We start from the raw sequence: 18,309 nt of genomic DNA on the forward strand, positions 1-18,309 counted from the left end.
GCCTAACACCTAAAAATACAATATGGAGAAGCTCTATGCATAACACCCTTCATGCAAAATACCTCTGCCAGCTCCTGACATAATTGAATATTTCATCTCCTTTCATTTAAAAATAAAACAGAAAAAAGAATTCAGTGCCAACAGCTAAAACCAAAAAGATAAACAAACATAAAGCTCATTTACACGCCCCCAAAACCGAAAATGAACAAAATACAAGGAAGGCACTACTAAAGATAACAGCTTAGATCCAGAAAGCAAATCAACAGGTCTGATCCACAGAATCAAACACTTCAAAAACTTCTTCAAAAAGATGAGGACATACAAACTTTGGGCAAGGTTGCTTGAGAGAGAAAGCAAGAGCACGAGTAAACATCATTAGCAACAAAACAGGGCATCTAAATATAGATGGATTCGAGATTTTACAAATCACAAGTAATATGAGCAACTTTAACGCAATAAATTTGAAAAACTAAATAAAATGGGTATTGCTACCAAAACAAAATTTGAAAATTCTTACAAAAACATAAACTATAAAATATATTGGATCTTCAAAAAGTAACAGGCCCAGTTTTACAGATAAATTCTACTAAAACTCAAAGGAACAGATAGTTCTTACATTAAAATCAGTATACCAGAGCCCAGAAAAGTAGAAAAGCTGACTAGTTCATGACGTGGTACAAAGAACAAGAACTTTAGACCAATGTTACTTAAAAGCACAGATGCAAAACTCTAAAAAAAAATAGCAGGTTGAGTCCAGCAATAGACTGAAAGAATAATACTCTTTGACCAAAGAGGGTTTATCCCAAGAATTCAAAGATGCCTTATTAGAATATCAACTAATTTGAAATATTCACATCTTAAAGGAAAAGAAAATCTCAGTATAAACAGAAAAAGTATTGAAAATTCAATACATATGTATATAAAACTAACCAAACAAGCAAACCTCTTAGCAAACAGCAACAAACCACTTTTGGTAATGAAATTGAGAAGCCCTTCTGTTACAGTAAGAACCAACAGAAGGGTGTAGGATAGCACCCTTACCACCAACACTATATTGAAAATCTTGGCTAATAAGAAACAAAAAAGGAAAAAATATAGAATTTGAAAAGAGAAACAAAGTGGCATTATAAAACATATCCAAAATAATCCATTGATAAAAATAAAACTAATTTTTAAAAAGTCAGCAAGGTTGCAGGTTGATGAGAACAATATTCAAGTGTCATTAGCTTTCTTATGCAGTAATAATTGAGAAAATTAAATACAAACACTCAATAGCAATAAAACTCACAAAATATAAAGGAATTGCCCTGATAAAAATTTCACCAAAGGACATAAAAGAAAACCTTAACAGAGAAGGATGAAATGGAAGGGAGGATTCCATTGTTAAAACAAGCCAATTCTCTCAGAATTAATAAATTCAATGCAACTTCACACAACACCCCGAGAGGATTTTTCATTAAACTTGGCAAACCAGTTTTGAAATTGGTATGGAATATTACAAATGCAATGTTAGTCAAAACCACTTTGAAAATCCAAGAAAAGATGGTGAGCAAACATTAAGACTCATTGTAATTACAGGAATTTTAGAGTATGACTCTAGAACAAAATGGACCCACGCATCCACAGAATGGAACGGCAAGTCCAGGGACAGCTGTGCACCTATGAGAACATGGCACGTGATAGAGGTGGCCTTTGAAATCATCTTGGGCAAGTTGTATATTCATCTGAGAAAAAGAAAAACCGAATTGGATCCCTACCTCATACCAAATACAAATTCTAGATGAATTAAAGATCTAATTTTAAAGTCTAACCTTTAATATCTTTTAAAAGATAATATAAGTATATATCTTCATGGCATCAGGGCAATAGATCTTCTTAAACCTCTATGTCCTCCCTTGCCAAACAAAAACAAACCACCACAATCTCCATTAAAAAAAAAAAAAACTGATAAATTTGATCACACCAAAATGGAAAGGGTGGGAAGATTTCTAATAGCAACAGATAGACAATATTAAAAGAAAAACTAAATATTAGGAGAAATTATTTGCAATGCACATATGTGATGGTTAATATTGAGTGCCAACTTGATTAGACTGAAGGATGCAAAGTATTATTCCTGGGTGTGTCTGTGAGGGTGTTCACAAAGGAGATTAACATTTTATCTTGAACTCCTGATCTCAGATGATCCCCTTGCCTCGGCCTCCCAAAGTAAAAAGAGATGAACATTTGAGTCAGTGGACTGGGAGCAGCAGACCTAATCAGCTGCCAGCGTGGCTGGAATAAAGCAGGCAGAAGAATGTGGAAGGAGCGAACTTGCTGAGTCTTCCAGCCTTCATCTTTCTCCCATGCTGGGTGCTTCCTGCCCTCAAACATCAGACTCCAAGTTCTTCAGCTTTTGGACTCCTGGACTTACACCAGTGAACTGCCAGGAGGTCTCGGGCCTTTGGAAACAGACTGAAGGCTGCACCATCGGCTTCCCTACTTTTGAGGTTTTGGGACTCAGACCAGCTTCCTTGCTCCTCAGCTTGCAGATGGCCTATTGTGGGGCTTTAGCTTGTGATCATGTGAGTCAATACTCCTTAATAAACTCATTTTCATATACACACATATCCTATTAGTTCTGTCCCTCTAGAGAACCCTGACTAATACAACATAGAACAAGACTGGTACCTGGAACATAGATAAATAACTCCTAAAAACCTGTGAGAAAAAGATAACAATAGATAAATGGGCAAAAAATATAAAGCGGCAATTTATAAAAGAGGAAACATAAAAAGTCAGCAGATGCATAAAAATATAATCAACTTCACCAATAACCAGGGGAGAGCAATTTAAAATGAGATACCATTTTCCACCCATTAGTCTGGAAAATTGTGATAAGTTTGAAAATATAAAGTGTGGTAACATTCTGAGAACATGAACTAGGGCAGCCACACTAAAGGGCACTTGGGAAGATCTATAAAATGAAACATGGGCATACTCTACGATCCAAAACCTATGTTTACCCTAGAGAAACACCATCCACACATGGTACACACTACCATGAGAGTATGACAATGTTCATTCTAACAATGCTGTAATAATAAAAAACTGGAAACTACCCAAATGTCCATCAACTGGGGAATGCCTAAAGCACATACATTTGTCTGATGAACAATTCACATTATAAATATTCTAGATATTAAGACTACGTTGAGTAAAAAAGTTGCAGTGTGGGCCAGGTGCGATGGCTCACACCTGTAATCCCAGCACTTTGGGAGGCCAAGGCGGGTAGATCACGAGGTTAAGAAATCAAGACCATCCTGGCCACATGGTGAAACCCCGTCTCTACTAAAAATACCAAAATTAGCCAGGCGTGGTGGCGGGCACTGTAGTCCCAGCTACTCGGGAGGCTGAGGCAGGAGAATCATTTGAACCCGGGAGGCAGAGGTTGCAGTGAGCCGAGATCACACCACTGCACTCCAGCCTGGCGACAAAGCAAGACTCCCTCTCAGAAAAAAAAAAAAAAAAAAAAAAAAGTTGCAGTGTGTTATGTGCAATATCCACCCGTGAATAACCCACAACAATGTTATAGTTCCTATGATATGATTATGTATCATACAATAATTGGGGGTGATGGTGAAAGGGGCCATATTTATGCACATGGGCTGCCTCACCTACACATCATCTGTTCACATTCATCACCCCCACAGCACAGAGAGGATATGAAGTTCAGACCATGAACGAGGGCAAATAATTTGGGACAAGCCCCTTTTGCTGTCTTTCTCTTCCAAAGGGGTATAAAAATGTCCACAGCAAGGTCCCAGGCAGCCTCTGATGGGGATTCCCCAAAAGATGAACTCCTCCTGGTTATACCCCTTTCCTAAGTGCGGTACTAGCTTACCGCCTGCTACAGTCAATGGCCATGTGCACACATGAATTCACTCATTCAGCAAACATTTATTGAGTTCCCACCCCATGCCAGGTCCTATATTAGGTGCTTTGTTGAACAGCAAGTCTAGTCCTCCAAGAGTTTACAGTCTCCTTTGAGAGACAAGTACACAAAGAATTATAATGTGGTGTGCTGAGCTACTCCAACAATCTGCATGAGGTGTCATTGGAGCGCCACCAGCTGGGTGATGTTTGGGGCATTCAAAATGGGGTGGGGGGCAGGGTTAGCTAAACTTGATGGCTAGCAGGCAGAAGCCAGTGGCAACACTATCTCTCACCAGCGGTAGTGGGGAAGTGTCAAGGACCACAGCACTTCATGGCTGTTGGCTCTTAACAACCCTGTCTGAATACAGCCTCTCTCTTCCGAACAGCCGACATTACAGATACTCAAGGAGCAGGTCCAGGGATCCCTCCTCAACACAACTGACCTTCACAAGCACCCACAGTCAGCCTGGCTTCCATGTTCTGACTCTCCCTGGAAAGTTCTTTAGAGAAAAGGTCCTGTGTTTAGCTCATCTTGGTCTCAGAATCTCTCAACTCCCACAAGCGCCTGGGATGATCAGATAGCCCATTTTAATAGGATTACTGAAAGGTTAAGAATTTTTACTCAGTTTTCCAAAATTACTTCCCAAAAAAGCATCAAGTGTTTCCCTAACAACTTTGGTAACAAATACTCACATGCTGGTCACAGGCAGAAAACTCCCAAGTGACCGCATGGCTCCTGTGATAGATGGAGGCTGGAACACATGTCATGTAGAGGGGGCCCTCATCACTGCCAGAGCTCATAGATGCCGCTTTGCTGTGCTAGGGTGTATTGTGTACACCACATAATCAGGGATATTTCAGAGCTTGGGAAATAAAAAAAGCATTCAGTATGAATCTCTCCATTAGCTAGACAATCAACAAAACAGCCAGAAATGTTATGAGGATCATGTTGTTCATATTATACTTAGGAAACTCGATGAAAAAAAAATACTTTCCTTAAACTGTTAAACACATTTTAAAACATCTTCTTTCTTCAAAAGATAGGAAGGTGTTCTCAAAACCTTACAGAGAGAAAGAAGAGCTTAGTTTGTTCTCACATTCCAGATGGAAAAATGAAAAGCAAAAGATTCACTCAGTGTCCCAAGGTCAAGTAGAGAGGCATGTGAAGAGCAAAGCACTCAGCCTTGATACTCCCATACCCATCTCTGACGAACACCAGTGTCCTGAAATACACAGATGCCTCTAGAGCAGGCTGGGGGCTGGAGAGATGAGCATGTCTCCCTCGCCTCGCTCTCTTCTCTATTTTTCTTTCCCTAGCCCAGCACCCCCTAGGATAAGTCTCCAAGGCCACTGGGAAGATGGGGGTGGGGAGTTCACCCCATTCAGGAGAGTGTGGAAAAGTCCTAGACTTGGAGTTTTCTCAGAATCTTCTGAGAGACTGAGTCTCAGGGCCGTATTTCCTCTATCAGGGAACTTGGCCAGTTGTATTAGCTTTTCATGGAGGCTTTCAGATCCCAAATTCTATGGTACTTCAGGAGATACTCCGTGGACCAGAAAGCGCCCTCCACCCTTTAAAAGACCTGGATCCACTCACCCTGTGTCTCTGACACTGACATGATGTAGTCTGGAAGGAGTGGTTTTATTTATCTGAGGATCTGTTTCCTTGTTATTAAATGGCAATGTGTCTAACGCCTCTGCCTACTTCAGAAACACCTGGAAGGTCTAATGAGATATCAAGCTAAAAAGCTCTGTTTTGCTTTTTACACAAAGAGGCTTAATAGACAAAATAGAGTCACATGGCAGACGGCTCACAGACATATCACATCCTGCTTAAAATCCCAGGTTTCCAGAGTGAGGAAAAGAGGACCAATCAGAGACTCTTGTACAGTCATTTCCTAGGTAACACTTGAACTGACAAACAAATCCTACTGTAGGCAGGAGATGGAAAGGATAAGCTGCCCGTGCTTCCAGAGGGTTACATGGTTAGCACCCTCCAGCCCGTGCCACCTGCTGGCACTTCATGGATGTTTCTGGCAACTGCATGAGATCGGCCGTGGTTCAGCAAAGGCTCCTCTTGCTATCTGCCTCTGGCAACAGCTGTTATATTTAGCCTACTATTTACACTTTCCCCTCTTATCATACACTTTGTCTTCTTCTTATTGTCTATTTACAGCATTAATTTTAGCAGTGAGGTCAACATCTCAGATACGGAGTGTATGTGTCACAATCAGGAAAATAAAACCTCACTTCACAGCACCTTACAATATTTATCCTACATGGATCTGAGCAGAATTCCTATTTGGCTTAGCAACGGGAGATGGTCTGTGGCCAAACACAGTCCCTAGGTGCACCTGAACTGCAAATACTTAAAGTATATACCTTGATCAGCATTAACATATCTTAATTATGATTAATATAATTAACAGACTAACATATCTGTAACTGTTACCAAAAACCAGAGACTATTTCCATCACCCCCAAAAGTTTTCCCATGATTCTTTAATAATTACTCCCTCCCTCCACCTCTAACCTCAGGCAACCACTGTGTGCTCTCACTAGTTTGTACGTAAAAATTTAAGTAAATAGAGTCATATAGTATTAAATACATACTCCTTTTTGCCTTGGTTCTGGTACCCACCTTCACTATTTTGAGACCCACCCACATCATTGCATAGGTCAACAGTGTCTTTCTACCACCAAGCAGTCTTCCATTGTGTGAATGCACCATGATTTCTTTATCCATTCACCTGTTACACATATAGGTTGTTTCTAGTTTTTGACATTAGAAATGAAACTGCAATAAACATTTGAGTAAGAGTCTTTGTGCAGACATGTATTTTCATTTCCCTTGGGTAAATACCTAAGGATGGATGGCTAGGTCCTACAGTAAATGGATATTTGACTTTTTAAGGAAACTCTGGATTGTTTTCCAAAGCGGTTGTAACATTTTACTCTCTAACCATCAGAGCATAAGAGTTCCAGATGCTTCACACAAATTTTGGTTTTGGGGGGTTTTCATTTGTTTTCTAATTTTAGATATTGTAATGGATATGTAGTGGTTTAATTTGTTATCCCTCAATGACTAGGGCAATGTTGAGTATCTTTTCATGTGCTTCTTGGCCATTTTTATCTTCTCTTGCAAATTATCTATATAAATCATGTAAGTCCATTTTCTTATTGAGTTGTTTGCCTTCTTAAGCTATTCTTTACACATTCTGGATACTAAGCCTTTGTCTGATATATATATATATATATATGCTGTCTGTGCTATCTCGTCATTTTCTTAATGGTGTCTTGGAAGAGCAAAAGTTTTTCTATTTTGATGAAGTCCAATTTTCAATTTTTTGACTTATGGTTCAAGCTTTTGGTGTCTTTTTTTTTTTTTTTTTTTTTTGAGATGGAGTCTCACTCTGTTGCCCAGTCTGGAGTACAGTCGTGTGATCTCAGCTCACTGCAACCTCCGTCTCCAGGATTCAAGCAATTCTCCTACCTCAGCCTCCCAAGTAGCTGAGATTACAGGCATCTGCCACCATGCCCAGCTAATTTTTTCATTTTTAGTAGAGGCAGGGTTTCACCACATTGGCCAGGAGTCTTGAACGCCTGACCTCCGGCGATCTGCCTGCCTCGGCCTCCCAAAGTGCTGGGATTACAGGCGTGAGCCACTGCGCCTGGCCTTTTGGTGCCATATCTAAGAAAATTTTGCCTATCCCAAGGTTGCAACAATTTTCTCTTTTGTTTTCTTCTAGAAGTTGTATAGTTTCAGGTTTTACATTGAGGCTTATGATCCATTTTGAGTTAGCTCTTGAATAAGGGTTGATGCCCCTTTCTGTCCCTATGGCACCCCTGGGTGATCCAGCACCATTTGTTGAGGAGACTTTCCTTTCCCCCATTGAATTACCTTGGCACCTCTGTCAAAAACCACTTGACTAGATATGTGCAGGTCTATTTCTGGATCTGATATTCTCCTTGTATGAGTACATCCTTAGGAGTACAAAGAAAGTATCAAGTCCAGAAATAGACCTACACATATCCCCCCACCGGAACTGGGCACTGATGAAAGAGGATTGTTAACAGACAGAAGGGAGGGAGAGTGCCGCCCTCCACACACACACATTCTCTCTCCCTTCCATCTGTTAATAATCCACTTTCATCAGCGCCCAGTTCTATTCTGTTTAGAAGTTGGTAGGTTCTTGCTCTAGGATGAATGAAGAGGTCAATCTTGCTGAGGAAATGAAACTGTTTTGTCCTGAGTAACAAGAGTAAGATGGCACTGATAGCCTGACACAATGATTTCTGCTTCTCTGTGCAGTGCTGAGAAGATGGTGATGGGCAGATGTTGAGGACTTTGACCACATATGATTGTTTTTAAAAACAATTAATAAAACTCCCCAATTAAATTCAGAGTTACACTTGACAGCATGTCATACTAGAGGATGAATCTTTCTATTGCTGATGGCAGATCTCAGAATTATAGGTTACGCTCAAGAAGGAACCTACGGCATTACCCATCCTGAGCTGAGAATAGCGTCCCTGAAGGCATTTCATGGACTGTCCAATACGGCTTAATCTTCTAGAACTAGAGGCGCCAAAAGGCCCACCAACTTGCTTGGAAGCCTCTCCTCCACTCCAACGGCCATGATGTAAGCCAACATTCCTTTCATAGTTATATGCTAAGCACATCCCCTATATCTTTTTATTTTCTTAACAATCCTATAAAGAAGTTACCATTATTATTTCCATGTTACAAGGAAACCGAAGCAGAGAGAGATTAAACAGCCAGTTAGGGCGTGGCAGGGTTGGGCTGTCTCCTGGGCATCCTTAACCCCTATGCTCCGGGTCCCCCAGGCACTCACTGGTGCCAAGAGAACCCTCAGGAACTCATTCCCATGGGTGAGGCACTTGCTTCAGAAGACCCCCGGCAGACATACTGACCGCGTGGGCAGCAATCCTGGGAAACCATTCACCCTTTACTGCTGCCTCTCAGGTTCTCCCTCCCTCTGTCAAATGTTTCCTGCCTCCAAAGGGATGCCATGAAGAATCTACTGCCAGGGCAGGCTGAGGGGAGGCGGGGATTGAACTTGGATGTGTCAAAAGGGAGGCAAAGGAAAGGATGAGTGTCTTCAGACAGCACTTTCACGAGTGGAAAAGTCAGGGAAGGGGCTGGAAGTCAATGCCTGGGAAGGTGGCTTGGCCACAAGTGGCTAGGAGACACCCAAAAAAGAAGGCATGTGTGTAGAAGCCACATTTCCAAGGAGGAAAGCAGGAGGGGAGCTCACAGAGTTCAGGTTGGCACTCCAGCCTAGGTGGAGGGGAGAGGCCCTTAGTGGGAGGGAAGGATGAGTGAGAGGACAAATGGCAAGTTGTACTGAAGACAAGGGTGTGGGGAGAAGGCAGGCGAGGCTTTCTCGATCCTCCTCAAGGCAAAACTCACTGAGAGCGAGATAATAAATGGCTGAAGAACATATCAATCACTCCTGACACCCCAAGCTACAGGTTGAATACTGAGCATGGTGCATACACAGAAGCCTATGATGGAAGAATCACAGTCACCTCCGCAGGTGGGACATCTCTGGGAAAATTTCTTGGCTGGGGGCTTCCAAATCATTACACAAAACTCTGAGAGGCCATTGCTTTGGCCTGAGCTCCTGCACTAGGCCCCAACAGACCAGACCAAACAAGAATGGAGTCATTCATGCTAAATGCCACATAACCAAACTGAAACTTTCAAGAAGCAGACAGATCCCAAAACAGGCTATTTTTTCCTGAAAACAGAAGATTCCAGTCTAAGTTAGTGTCACAAGAAGTCCCCTCTGCTTTAATCCATACAAAAAAAGTAATTTAAAGTAACCCAATGTTAACCAGTCTGCTTTTCTTCTATTTCTGTTTCCTTGTTCCCACCTCATGAAGCCCACTATTCTGCCATTGCACTCTGGAAGCTCCCCTCCTATGTTACAGAATGGAGGATGCTCCAATTCATCCACCATGAACAGAAGTCAGTTAGATCTATAACGAAATTTGTTGTAATTTCACAAAATCCAAGGCTTAATTTTTTTTTTTTTTTTTTTTTTTGAGACAGAGTCCTGCTCTGTCACTCAAGCTGGAGTGCGGTGGCACAATCTTGGCTCACTGCAACCTCCACCTCCGGGGTTCAACCAATTCTCCTGCCTCAGCCTCTCAAGCAGCTGGGATTACAGGTGCCCGCGATCACGCCCAGCTAATTTTTGTATTTTTAGTAGAGAGGGGTTTCACCATATTGGCCAGGCTGGCCTCAAACTCCTGACCTCAACTGATCTGCCCGCCTTGGCCTCCCAAAGTGCTGGGATTACAGGTGTCAGCCACCGCGCCCGGCCCCAAACCTAACATATCTTTGACGAGAATTCTGTTTCCAGTTTTGCTCAGGAGCGTGGAATCCCATCTGAGGCTCCAGCAGGAGCACCACCGGCCTCTACAGGGCCTGCAGAGCCAGCCCGGCCTCAAGAGCAGGCGGATGCACCAGGGAACAGAGATGGCCACCTCGCCAGAGCCACAATCCACGGGGTCTGGAGACCAAATGACGCTAATGACTGCAGGGAAATGAATAACTGAGAGGGGCTCCCTTTTATCGCTGGAGGGAAACTGCTTGGTTCTAGTGAATGGGAAGGAATTTTAGGCAAAAACTCAGGGAGGAGACAGACAAGGAGAGCTTGGAAGGGGAACCTTACTAATTAAGACAGAGAAAACAAAATTTTGCTAAGCATCATTTCTGACTTACAACACAAAGTCATTTTCCCTTTCTTCCTTTTCCCTCCTCCTTTGCTCTCCCTATTCCTTCCTCCTTCTACCCAGAGACTCTCACGTAAACAGGACACAAACGTATGACAGAGACCGCAGGTGCACACAGAACCTGTGGCCCCCTCTGCAGCTCCGCCTGGAAGTGCCTCCTCTTCCCACGCCTCCTCCCACTCATCGCCTGCCTTGCCCACCACCATCCTTCCTTCAGATGTCGCATGGAGTGTCTGCTTACCGGGGAAGGTCTCCACACACCTCCCCCTACTCCAGGCTTGACAAAAAAGCTCCTGTGTTCTCATGTGATCGTGTCTATTATAGCTGTTATCACTACATATTTAATGTAGCAGCTAATGAGTCTCTCCCCAACTGTGCTCCTTGGGAGCAAAAGCCAAGTCCTCTAAGTAAAAGGCTTTGCAGTGCAATGCAAAAACTCTAGCCATTATTGCTATTTGACTCTGAATCCCAAGTGCCTAGACAGAGGGTTGGTCTGGACATGAGCAATCAAATGGTAGCCATTACTATTAGTATCACCATATGTTCATATATGTTCATGTGTTATTTATTGCCAACATGTAACTGTTTATTACTCTAATTATAATGATAATCAGCATTATTGCCGCATGACCACTTAAGGAGCCTGGGCCCAGACACTGGCCAAGAGCGCAAGGTGAAGAGGTCATGGTCCATGCAAGGCAGAGGCCACTAATGAGCTGGTCATTGATCAGGACACAGAGAAAGCTCAAGGGCAAGGACGGGACTTCTAGAACTTTAACTTTAGAAACAATATCATCTTCCTTTGTAACGCGTGCAAGTCTTTATAAAGCATTTCTACATTCATTATTACATCATTTACTTCTCACAATTCTGTTGTGGAGTAGTAGGTACTGCATCCATTTTTGTCACGAAGAAACTTGCTCAGAGAGGAAGCGTGATTTGCTAAAAGTCACTCAGCCAGTTAGGGGTGGGTTAGGCCTAGAGGTCAGGTCTTCCAATGGCATGTTCAGTGTTCCCCAGGACACTGGCCCAAAGACAGCTACATCTGACTGAAGCCCAAGACAGCAATACAAGCTCCATCCAGGGACCCCACAAGGCCAAGCATCAGAGAAGCCACAACTGGACATGTTTAGATGGTGCTCACGAGCCGAGTCTGAAATCACCTCCGGCCACTATTTGGGGCAACCTTGATTAGCAATTCAGAAGCTTCAAAAGGCAGAAGAGCTGCAGCCACCACAGCAGGGCTGTCCTCTACTGCCAATTCTCCTAACTGTTCATTTAATCCTTATCATAAGCCTTGGATGGAGGTGCCATGTCCATTTTACCTAAGAGGGGACCCAGGGTCAGGGCGACCGCGTGACTTGCCTGCAGTCACACAGGTAAGAAAAGGTAGAGAGCGCCACACCTTGGACAGATGCGCCCATGCCCAACCCTTCCACCAGGCTCAGCAGCTTCACTCCAGCGCCACCCTCCACGTGCTCCACACATCCCACCCTCCCCTCATCCCACACTGTCCTGCTGCAGTCTCCACCGATGCTTGGTGTACTTGCATGTGGGCTTTTTTTTTTTTTGAGACAGAGTCTTGCACTGTCGCCCAGGCTGGAGTGCAATCTGGTTCAAGCAATTCTTCCACCTCAGCCTCCAGAGTAGCTGGGATTACAGGCATTCACCACCACGCCTGGCTTTTTTTTTTTTTTTTTTTTTGGTATTTTTAGTAGAGATGGGGTTTCACCATGTTAGCCAGGCTGGTCTCAAACTCCTGGCCTTAGGTGATCCGCCTGCCTCGGCCTCCCAAAGTGCTGAAATTATAGGCGTGAGCCACTGCGCCTGGCCGACATGTGGGCTTTCAAGAGACAAGGCAGTGGAGGCACACCCTGGTCAGCAGCACAGAGTGAAGGGGCCCATGTGGAAAGGGGCGTAGGTGGCAGGAGTAGCCAGAAAGGCCAGGGACAGGCAGGACCAGCTGGGGGTCTGCACATCCTCCTGCTTTGGGACAGCCCTCGGCAGCACTGCCCTCAGCAGCACTGCCCTCAGGAGCGTGGGGAGAAGATAGACAGGAGGCCAGAGCCAAAAAGCCAATGGGCAGCAAGATCCTAAAGGCCCCATGTGCCAGGGCCAAGATAGTCCTGGACGAGGAGACCAGGTTCAAATCCAGGCTCTGCCACCACCCAGCTGACAACCTCAGGAAGATCACTTCAGCTTTCAGAGCCCCTGGGTCCGAGGAAAGAAGAAGCTCGCCATCTGCCCCTTCTTACCAAAGCCAGGCGTGGCTGGTGGGGTAAAAACGGGGAGAGCGAGATACTTCTTTTAAAACAACCCATATTAATAAACGCATCACTGTGGAATGGTGAAGACATCATAAAGATATACTATTTTTACTTGTTAATTAAAAAAATATAACAATAACTAAATTAAAAAGATGCAGTCGGGGAGGCAGAGGGTCAGTAGTGTCATGGGTTTCTGGAACCTGCTTATTTTGATTAAAACTATCCTTTCATGCTAAAATAAAACAAACAAAAATAAAGCAGCCTATTGGTAAAAGGAAAGCACTATTACTACCATTGTAGCACAGGCCACACACGTCCCGGCTTCCAGAAGTGCAGTTTCAGAGACAGCTCTGTGGAACCTGTTTCATGAACCACCTGCAAGTTGGGAGGCAGCAGCCTGTAGCCATTTGCCCACACTGCCCTGGAGCAGAGTCCCCAGGTCCTGTCCCAGGTCCCCAGAGAGCCGGCTGGCCTGACCGCTCCAGCAAAACCCTGAGGGGCAGGCAACACCACCGAGGCTCAGAGTCAACCAACTTTACAGCTGGGAAATTCCAGTTGCACAGCTCTCTTACTCAAACTTACCCATTCCTGCAATTATTCCCACTCTGAGAACTGTGCAGCGAAACTAAAAAGAAGGCTGCCAAGGGACAGGGCTGGGGAAGGGAAGACGCTGTTTCTGACAGAACCTACAGTCACAGCTGGACAGAAATCCCATGTAAAACGCAGTTCTGCAACTGAGACTAAGGGGGAAGTGTCACACAGAGCTAAGTCTGTGACACAGAGGCCCTAAACACGGGTCTCCCTGGTTTTGCCAGATCCTACCCTCACAGCCTGGTTTCTGCAGAAGCAGCAAACTCTCTGTGTGCAGCCAGGAGGCATGCTTTATTTAACCTGCATGAAATTATCCACCTACTCTTAACCACAGTTTTCAAAAATGTTTAATTAGTTGCCAATTTATCTCACATTAAACATAGATTTCCACTTCCTTTTTAACACACAGAAGACGGTGATGATGATGAGTCTTCCGTACAGCCCACATTCCAGTATGACATCTCCAGAGGTGGCCAGGCCCTTCATCCAGGCGCGCACACCCCAGTTGCCACAGACCTGGTCATTTCTCCTATTTTTGCTTCAGAACTGGCTTCTACGAGCATTCGAGTTTGTGACTCCTAATTGAGATGAAGTATTGTGAATAAATGCACATTTTGGATTACTGCAGGCCAGAGGTCAGGGGCCTGGCTGTCACCTGTTGGCTTCTATAAACCTCTAGCCAAGGGAACCAGAAGACCCAGGATGGAGACACGGTCAGCTGCCACCTGGCAGCATTTACCGGGCCCTGTGGGCCACTCAGCCCTCAGCCGAGGAGGAGGCCTTCCCCTCTGGAGATGGGAGCTCACACAGCTTGAAAGCTCCTTAGTTAACAACTCTGAAGCTTAAACAAAACCACGAGCAAAACCATCTGGCATCGCTTCTTCAGAGTTCTGATGAGACGACCATAAATGGGTGTGATTTTTAAATCCCACACCAACAATGGATGAAAGGATAAAGAAAATGTGTCCTATATACACAATGGGAATACGATTCTGCCATTAAAAAAAAAAGTGAAATCCTGTCATTCGCTACAACACGGATGGAACTGGAGGTCATTACATTAAGTGAGATAAGCCAGACACACAAAGACAAGCATCATATGTTCTCACTCATGAGCGAGCTAGAAAAAGGTGATCGTGTAAAAGTAAAAAGTAAAACAGAAGATAACAGAGACTGACGAGGGGAGGGGGAAGGGAGGGACTTGTTAAAGGATACAAAATTACAGCTAGATAGGAGGAATAAGTTCTAGTGTTCTAAACAATTATAGGATGACTAGAGTGAACAATAATATATAGGTTATAATTGTATAATATATAACATATTATATAGCTAGGTATTGAATGTTCCCAACACAGAAATAATAAATATTTGAGATAATGGATATGCTAATTCACTAATTACCCTAATCTGGTCACTATACATGATATGTATCAAAACATCACTATGTACCCCATAAATATATATCATTATTGTCAATTTTAAAAAGTAAGTAAATTAAATGTTTACAATCCCATAGCACAATTCATCAAAGGTGCAGATGGTATGGATTCTGTAAGGACAGGCGCAACCATGGAATCTTCAGCTTCTCTGAACCCCAGGTGAGGCTGGGTGTTGGACACGTACACCTTGAGGGGGAATGTAAGTCAGTCAGCTGCTTCTCTTAAGAGTATTTGCACTGTGGGATAATAAGAGATTGCTCCCAGTTAAAAGTGGTTCAGCTATCGGGAGAATAACAAGGAGAGCCACTACAAGGGCTGTGAGCACAGCCATCCATCCCCTATCACGTGAGCCCTGCTGGAAATTAATTTTTAATGCCTAAAAAAATGAATGTGTCAACTGGCATAGTGCAGAAAATTCCCACCAATAAACATTTCTCAGAGTTGAGGCATATTTGCAACGCCTATAAAAGGTAGATGTTACCTAACTGACATCTAACATGTATAATCACACTTGGCGCCCTCATATCTTACCTAAGGTTCAGATTCTGACTGAATGAAATGCAGGCTAGCAAGTCTGATGGAGGAGGAGGACGCGAGAGTCCCATATGCCAGGCAACCAGGGAGATTGGTAAGTAGGAGATGAAGAGCACAGGACTGTAATAAATCATAATATTTGTTTGGGCTATCTCTGCTTCTGAAAAAGACTAAATACCACAAACAGGTACATTCCTATCCCCGTATCCATTCTTCCTCCCTGTCACTGAGATGTTAGAGAGTAAGCGCTGGCCAATTGCGGTGATAATAACAGTTAAAATCCTGGTGGATCATTAAAGGGATGGCGCTCATCATTTACAAGGGAGTGAGGAAAACAACTTAAAGCAGCCACTTCCATGCCTCTACTAAATGCAGGAGAATGTCTCACCTCATTTTCATCTTCCCTATAAAAACACACATACACACACAAACACACATATATGTAATACATCACCCCAACAAGGATTAACATCTTTTTTCAAAAGAAAAATTAAAGGTCTAATCATTTTGGTCTTACATCAGATGGTGCATGTAGCCAAGCTCACATCAAATCACATCCTAAGAGGAGACCAGATTTTGCATTCAAATTTCCATTGCAACTTGTACACAGGGAATTATTGTAATGGCAGCATCCTCATCTCCTGGTAACCAAATCAGCTGCCTGCCATGAAGACTGCATGACAGGAGGCTGTAAAAATATTTCTTTTCTCAGCACTCATAAGGGGAGGGAGGGAAAAAGAATCAGAGTGCCGGTAATGACTCTCACCCAGAGGACAAAGCAGTCAAAGACACATTTTAATATGAATTTGTGTCCTCCAGTTTCAATATCCCAGTGTCAATTGTGCCAGAAAACCTAACATGAGTAGCTTTATGTATTGAATTGAGGTGCAAAGGAAAAAAATAATTCTTAATACAACGATCATTGAATGAACACAGAACAACAGATGCAAACAACACAGATTGAATCACTCTGCTTCACAAAAATAACCCAATTTCTCTTTACACACACACAAAAATCTTGCTTTAAAAATAATGAAAATAGCTAAGGAAAGGCACACAGAACCCAGTCCTAGCTCACCTATCTGGAGTCTCTTCACCTTGCCCAGTGTTTCTCTCCACCAGGTTATTTGCATCCCTGCAACAAGTTCTTCTAATCCCCCAGAATGTTGTCTGTTCCCTCTCAACATGCCCGACTCCACCCAGGAACCCTGCGATGAGAGGCAGCCCAGGGGGCCAGCACTGGCAGGAAGGATTGTTAAGGAAGAAGAAGGACCTTACCACTTCTGGGAGCAGCCTAGTTGAGAGGTCATGGATGGCTTTGACCACTATACATATGGATGACAGAAGGAATATCACCCCCAAGATGACACAGGCTCTGCAAAAAACAAAACATTGAGAATCTTAACTGGGAGAACTCACACTGCTGAAGAGTCCACACAATTGACAGTGACAAAGACACAATCTGGGAATGAACTCACTTGTAACTTGCCACACCCCCAGGGTGACCACCCACAGTCCAAGCATCAACACTAAGTCACCTCTAGGAGAATACAGTTCAGTTTCATCACCAAAGTCAACCGCAGGGAAAAGAGGTCACCATCCTACAGAAGCTCACAGCATCCCATGAATGCTGGCATGGAAGGGTCTTCAAGGCCATGAAATCCTTCTCCCTTGCCTGGCAAATGTGATGTTTCATTCCTGCTCAAACAGGAAGGCACATACTTTAACAGCAGAATGGAGGCTCTGGCATGAGACATGCCAAGCTCTACCATTTACTTAACTTGTGTGATCTTGATTATTGTCTCTCTTAGCCTTGATTTCCTCATCTTTCAAATGGGAATATATTCCCTACCTAAAGAGGAAATGAGACAATGTACCAAACATAAAATGGGAAGCCATTACTGTTAGCTGAAGCAAAGGAAAGTCTACTCTGTCACTTTTGGATATGACGTGATAGACACCTTTGCATTTTCCTAATGATGAAAAGGAGAAATGATTTGGTAATGACAAGACAGGACTTTGTGGTAAGATAGAAACTCTAAAAGGCAGAAATGAGGGGTAAGAAAGGAGACGGTCAACCAAGACACTCAGTACAGGCGGAGGCAGAAGCAGGTGCGCAGTGAGGCCAAGGGTGAAGCCAGAGGACACACAGCTGGGGGTGTAACGTGGGGACTGGCAAAGAAGGCTATGGGACTCAGGACATAGGAAAAGTCTCTGACAACCCAGACACAACAAATCTCAGGATGGAAAAATGAAGAGTGACGGAAGATGAAGGTAGGCACGAGGAAATGATACCATTACAAGGGTTAAAAGATCAAATGAACATGAAGAGGGAGAGAAAAGATAAAAAATACAAGAGTGACTACAGTGAGGTTGAGATCATTCCTGTCCCAGCTTGATGTCTCCACCATTTGGCAGCCTCCTGAGCAATCTTGCCCCAACTATCAAACAAAATCATGTTTTATTATCCACCTTGGAGTCCCTTCTCTAGACTAACAGCATGGCCCCAAATTGCTCACCTAATTTTGAGGTGGCACCTACTTATAATCCCAGTAAACCTGTGAACAGACCCCATCCTCCACATTTAGGAGTGAGGAATAAAAGCAGGTAAGCGAGGCTGTTTGGAGTCCACTCAGTCGGCTTCTAAGTCACACTGTGGTGGAGATTTTATTCCTTCAAAAGCAAAGACGGAGTCATCACAGGTTGGAGCAAAACACAGAAAAGAACAGAGATGGAAGGAAAAGGAATGAGTGGGTTAGGAATCAGCACAGACTTGAGCAAATGAATATACACACGGATGA

General features: G+C 43.6%; 1 protein-coding gene across 1 annotated transcript in view; it reads right to left on the reverse strand.

Moving 5' to 3' along the window:
• Positions 1-18,309, reverse strand: part of TMEM163 (transmembrane protein 163) — a 258,099-nt gene that overhangs the window by 30,486 nt on the left and 209,304 nt on the right. Inside the window, exon 5 of the mRNA XM_055261082.2 lies at positions 16,787-16,883. Coding sequence (XP_055117057.1) covers positions 16,787-16,883 — 97 coding nt within the window. The remainder of the gene's footprint in view (positions 1-16,786; positions 16,884-18,309) is intronic.

The sequence above is a fragment of the Symphalangus syndactylus genome, chromosome 22, assembly GCF_028878055.3.
Source record: "Symphalangus syndactylus isolate Jambi chromosome 22, NHGRI_mSymSyn1-v2.1_pri, whole genome shotgun sequence".
In the NCBI taxonomy this organism is placed as follows: Eukaryota; Metazoa; Chordata; class Mammalia; order Primates; family Hylobatidae; genus Symphalangus; species Symphalangus syndactylus.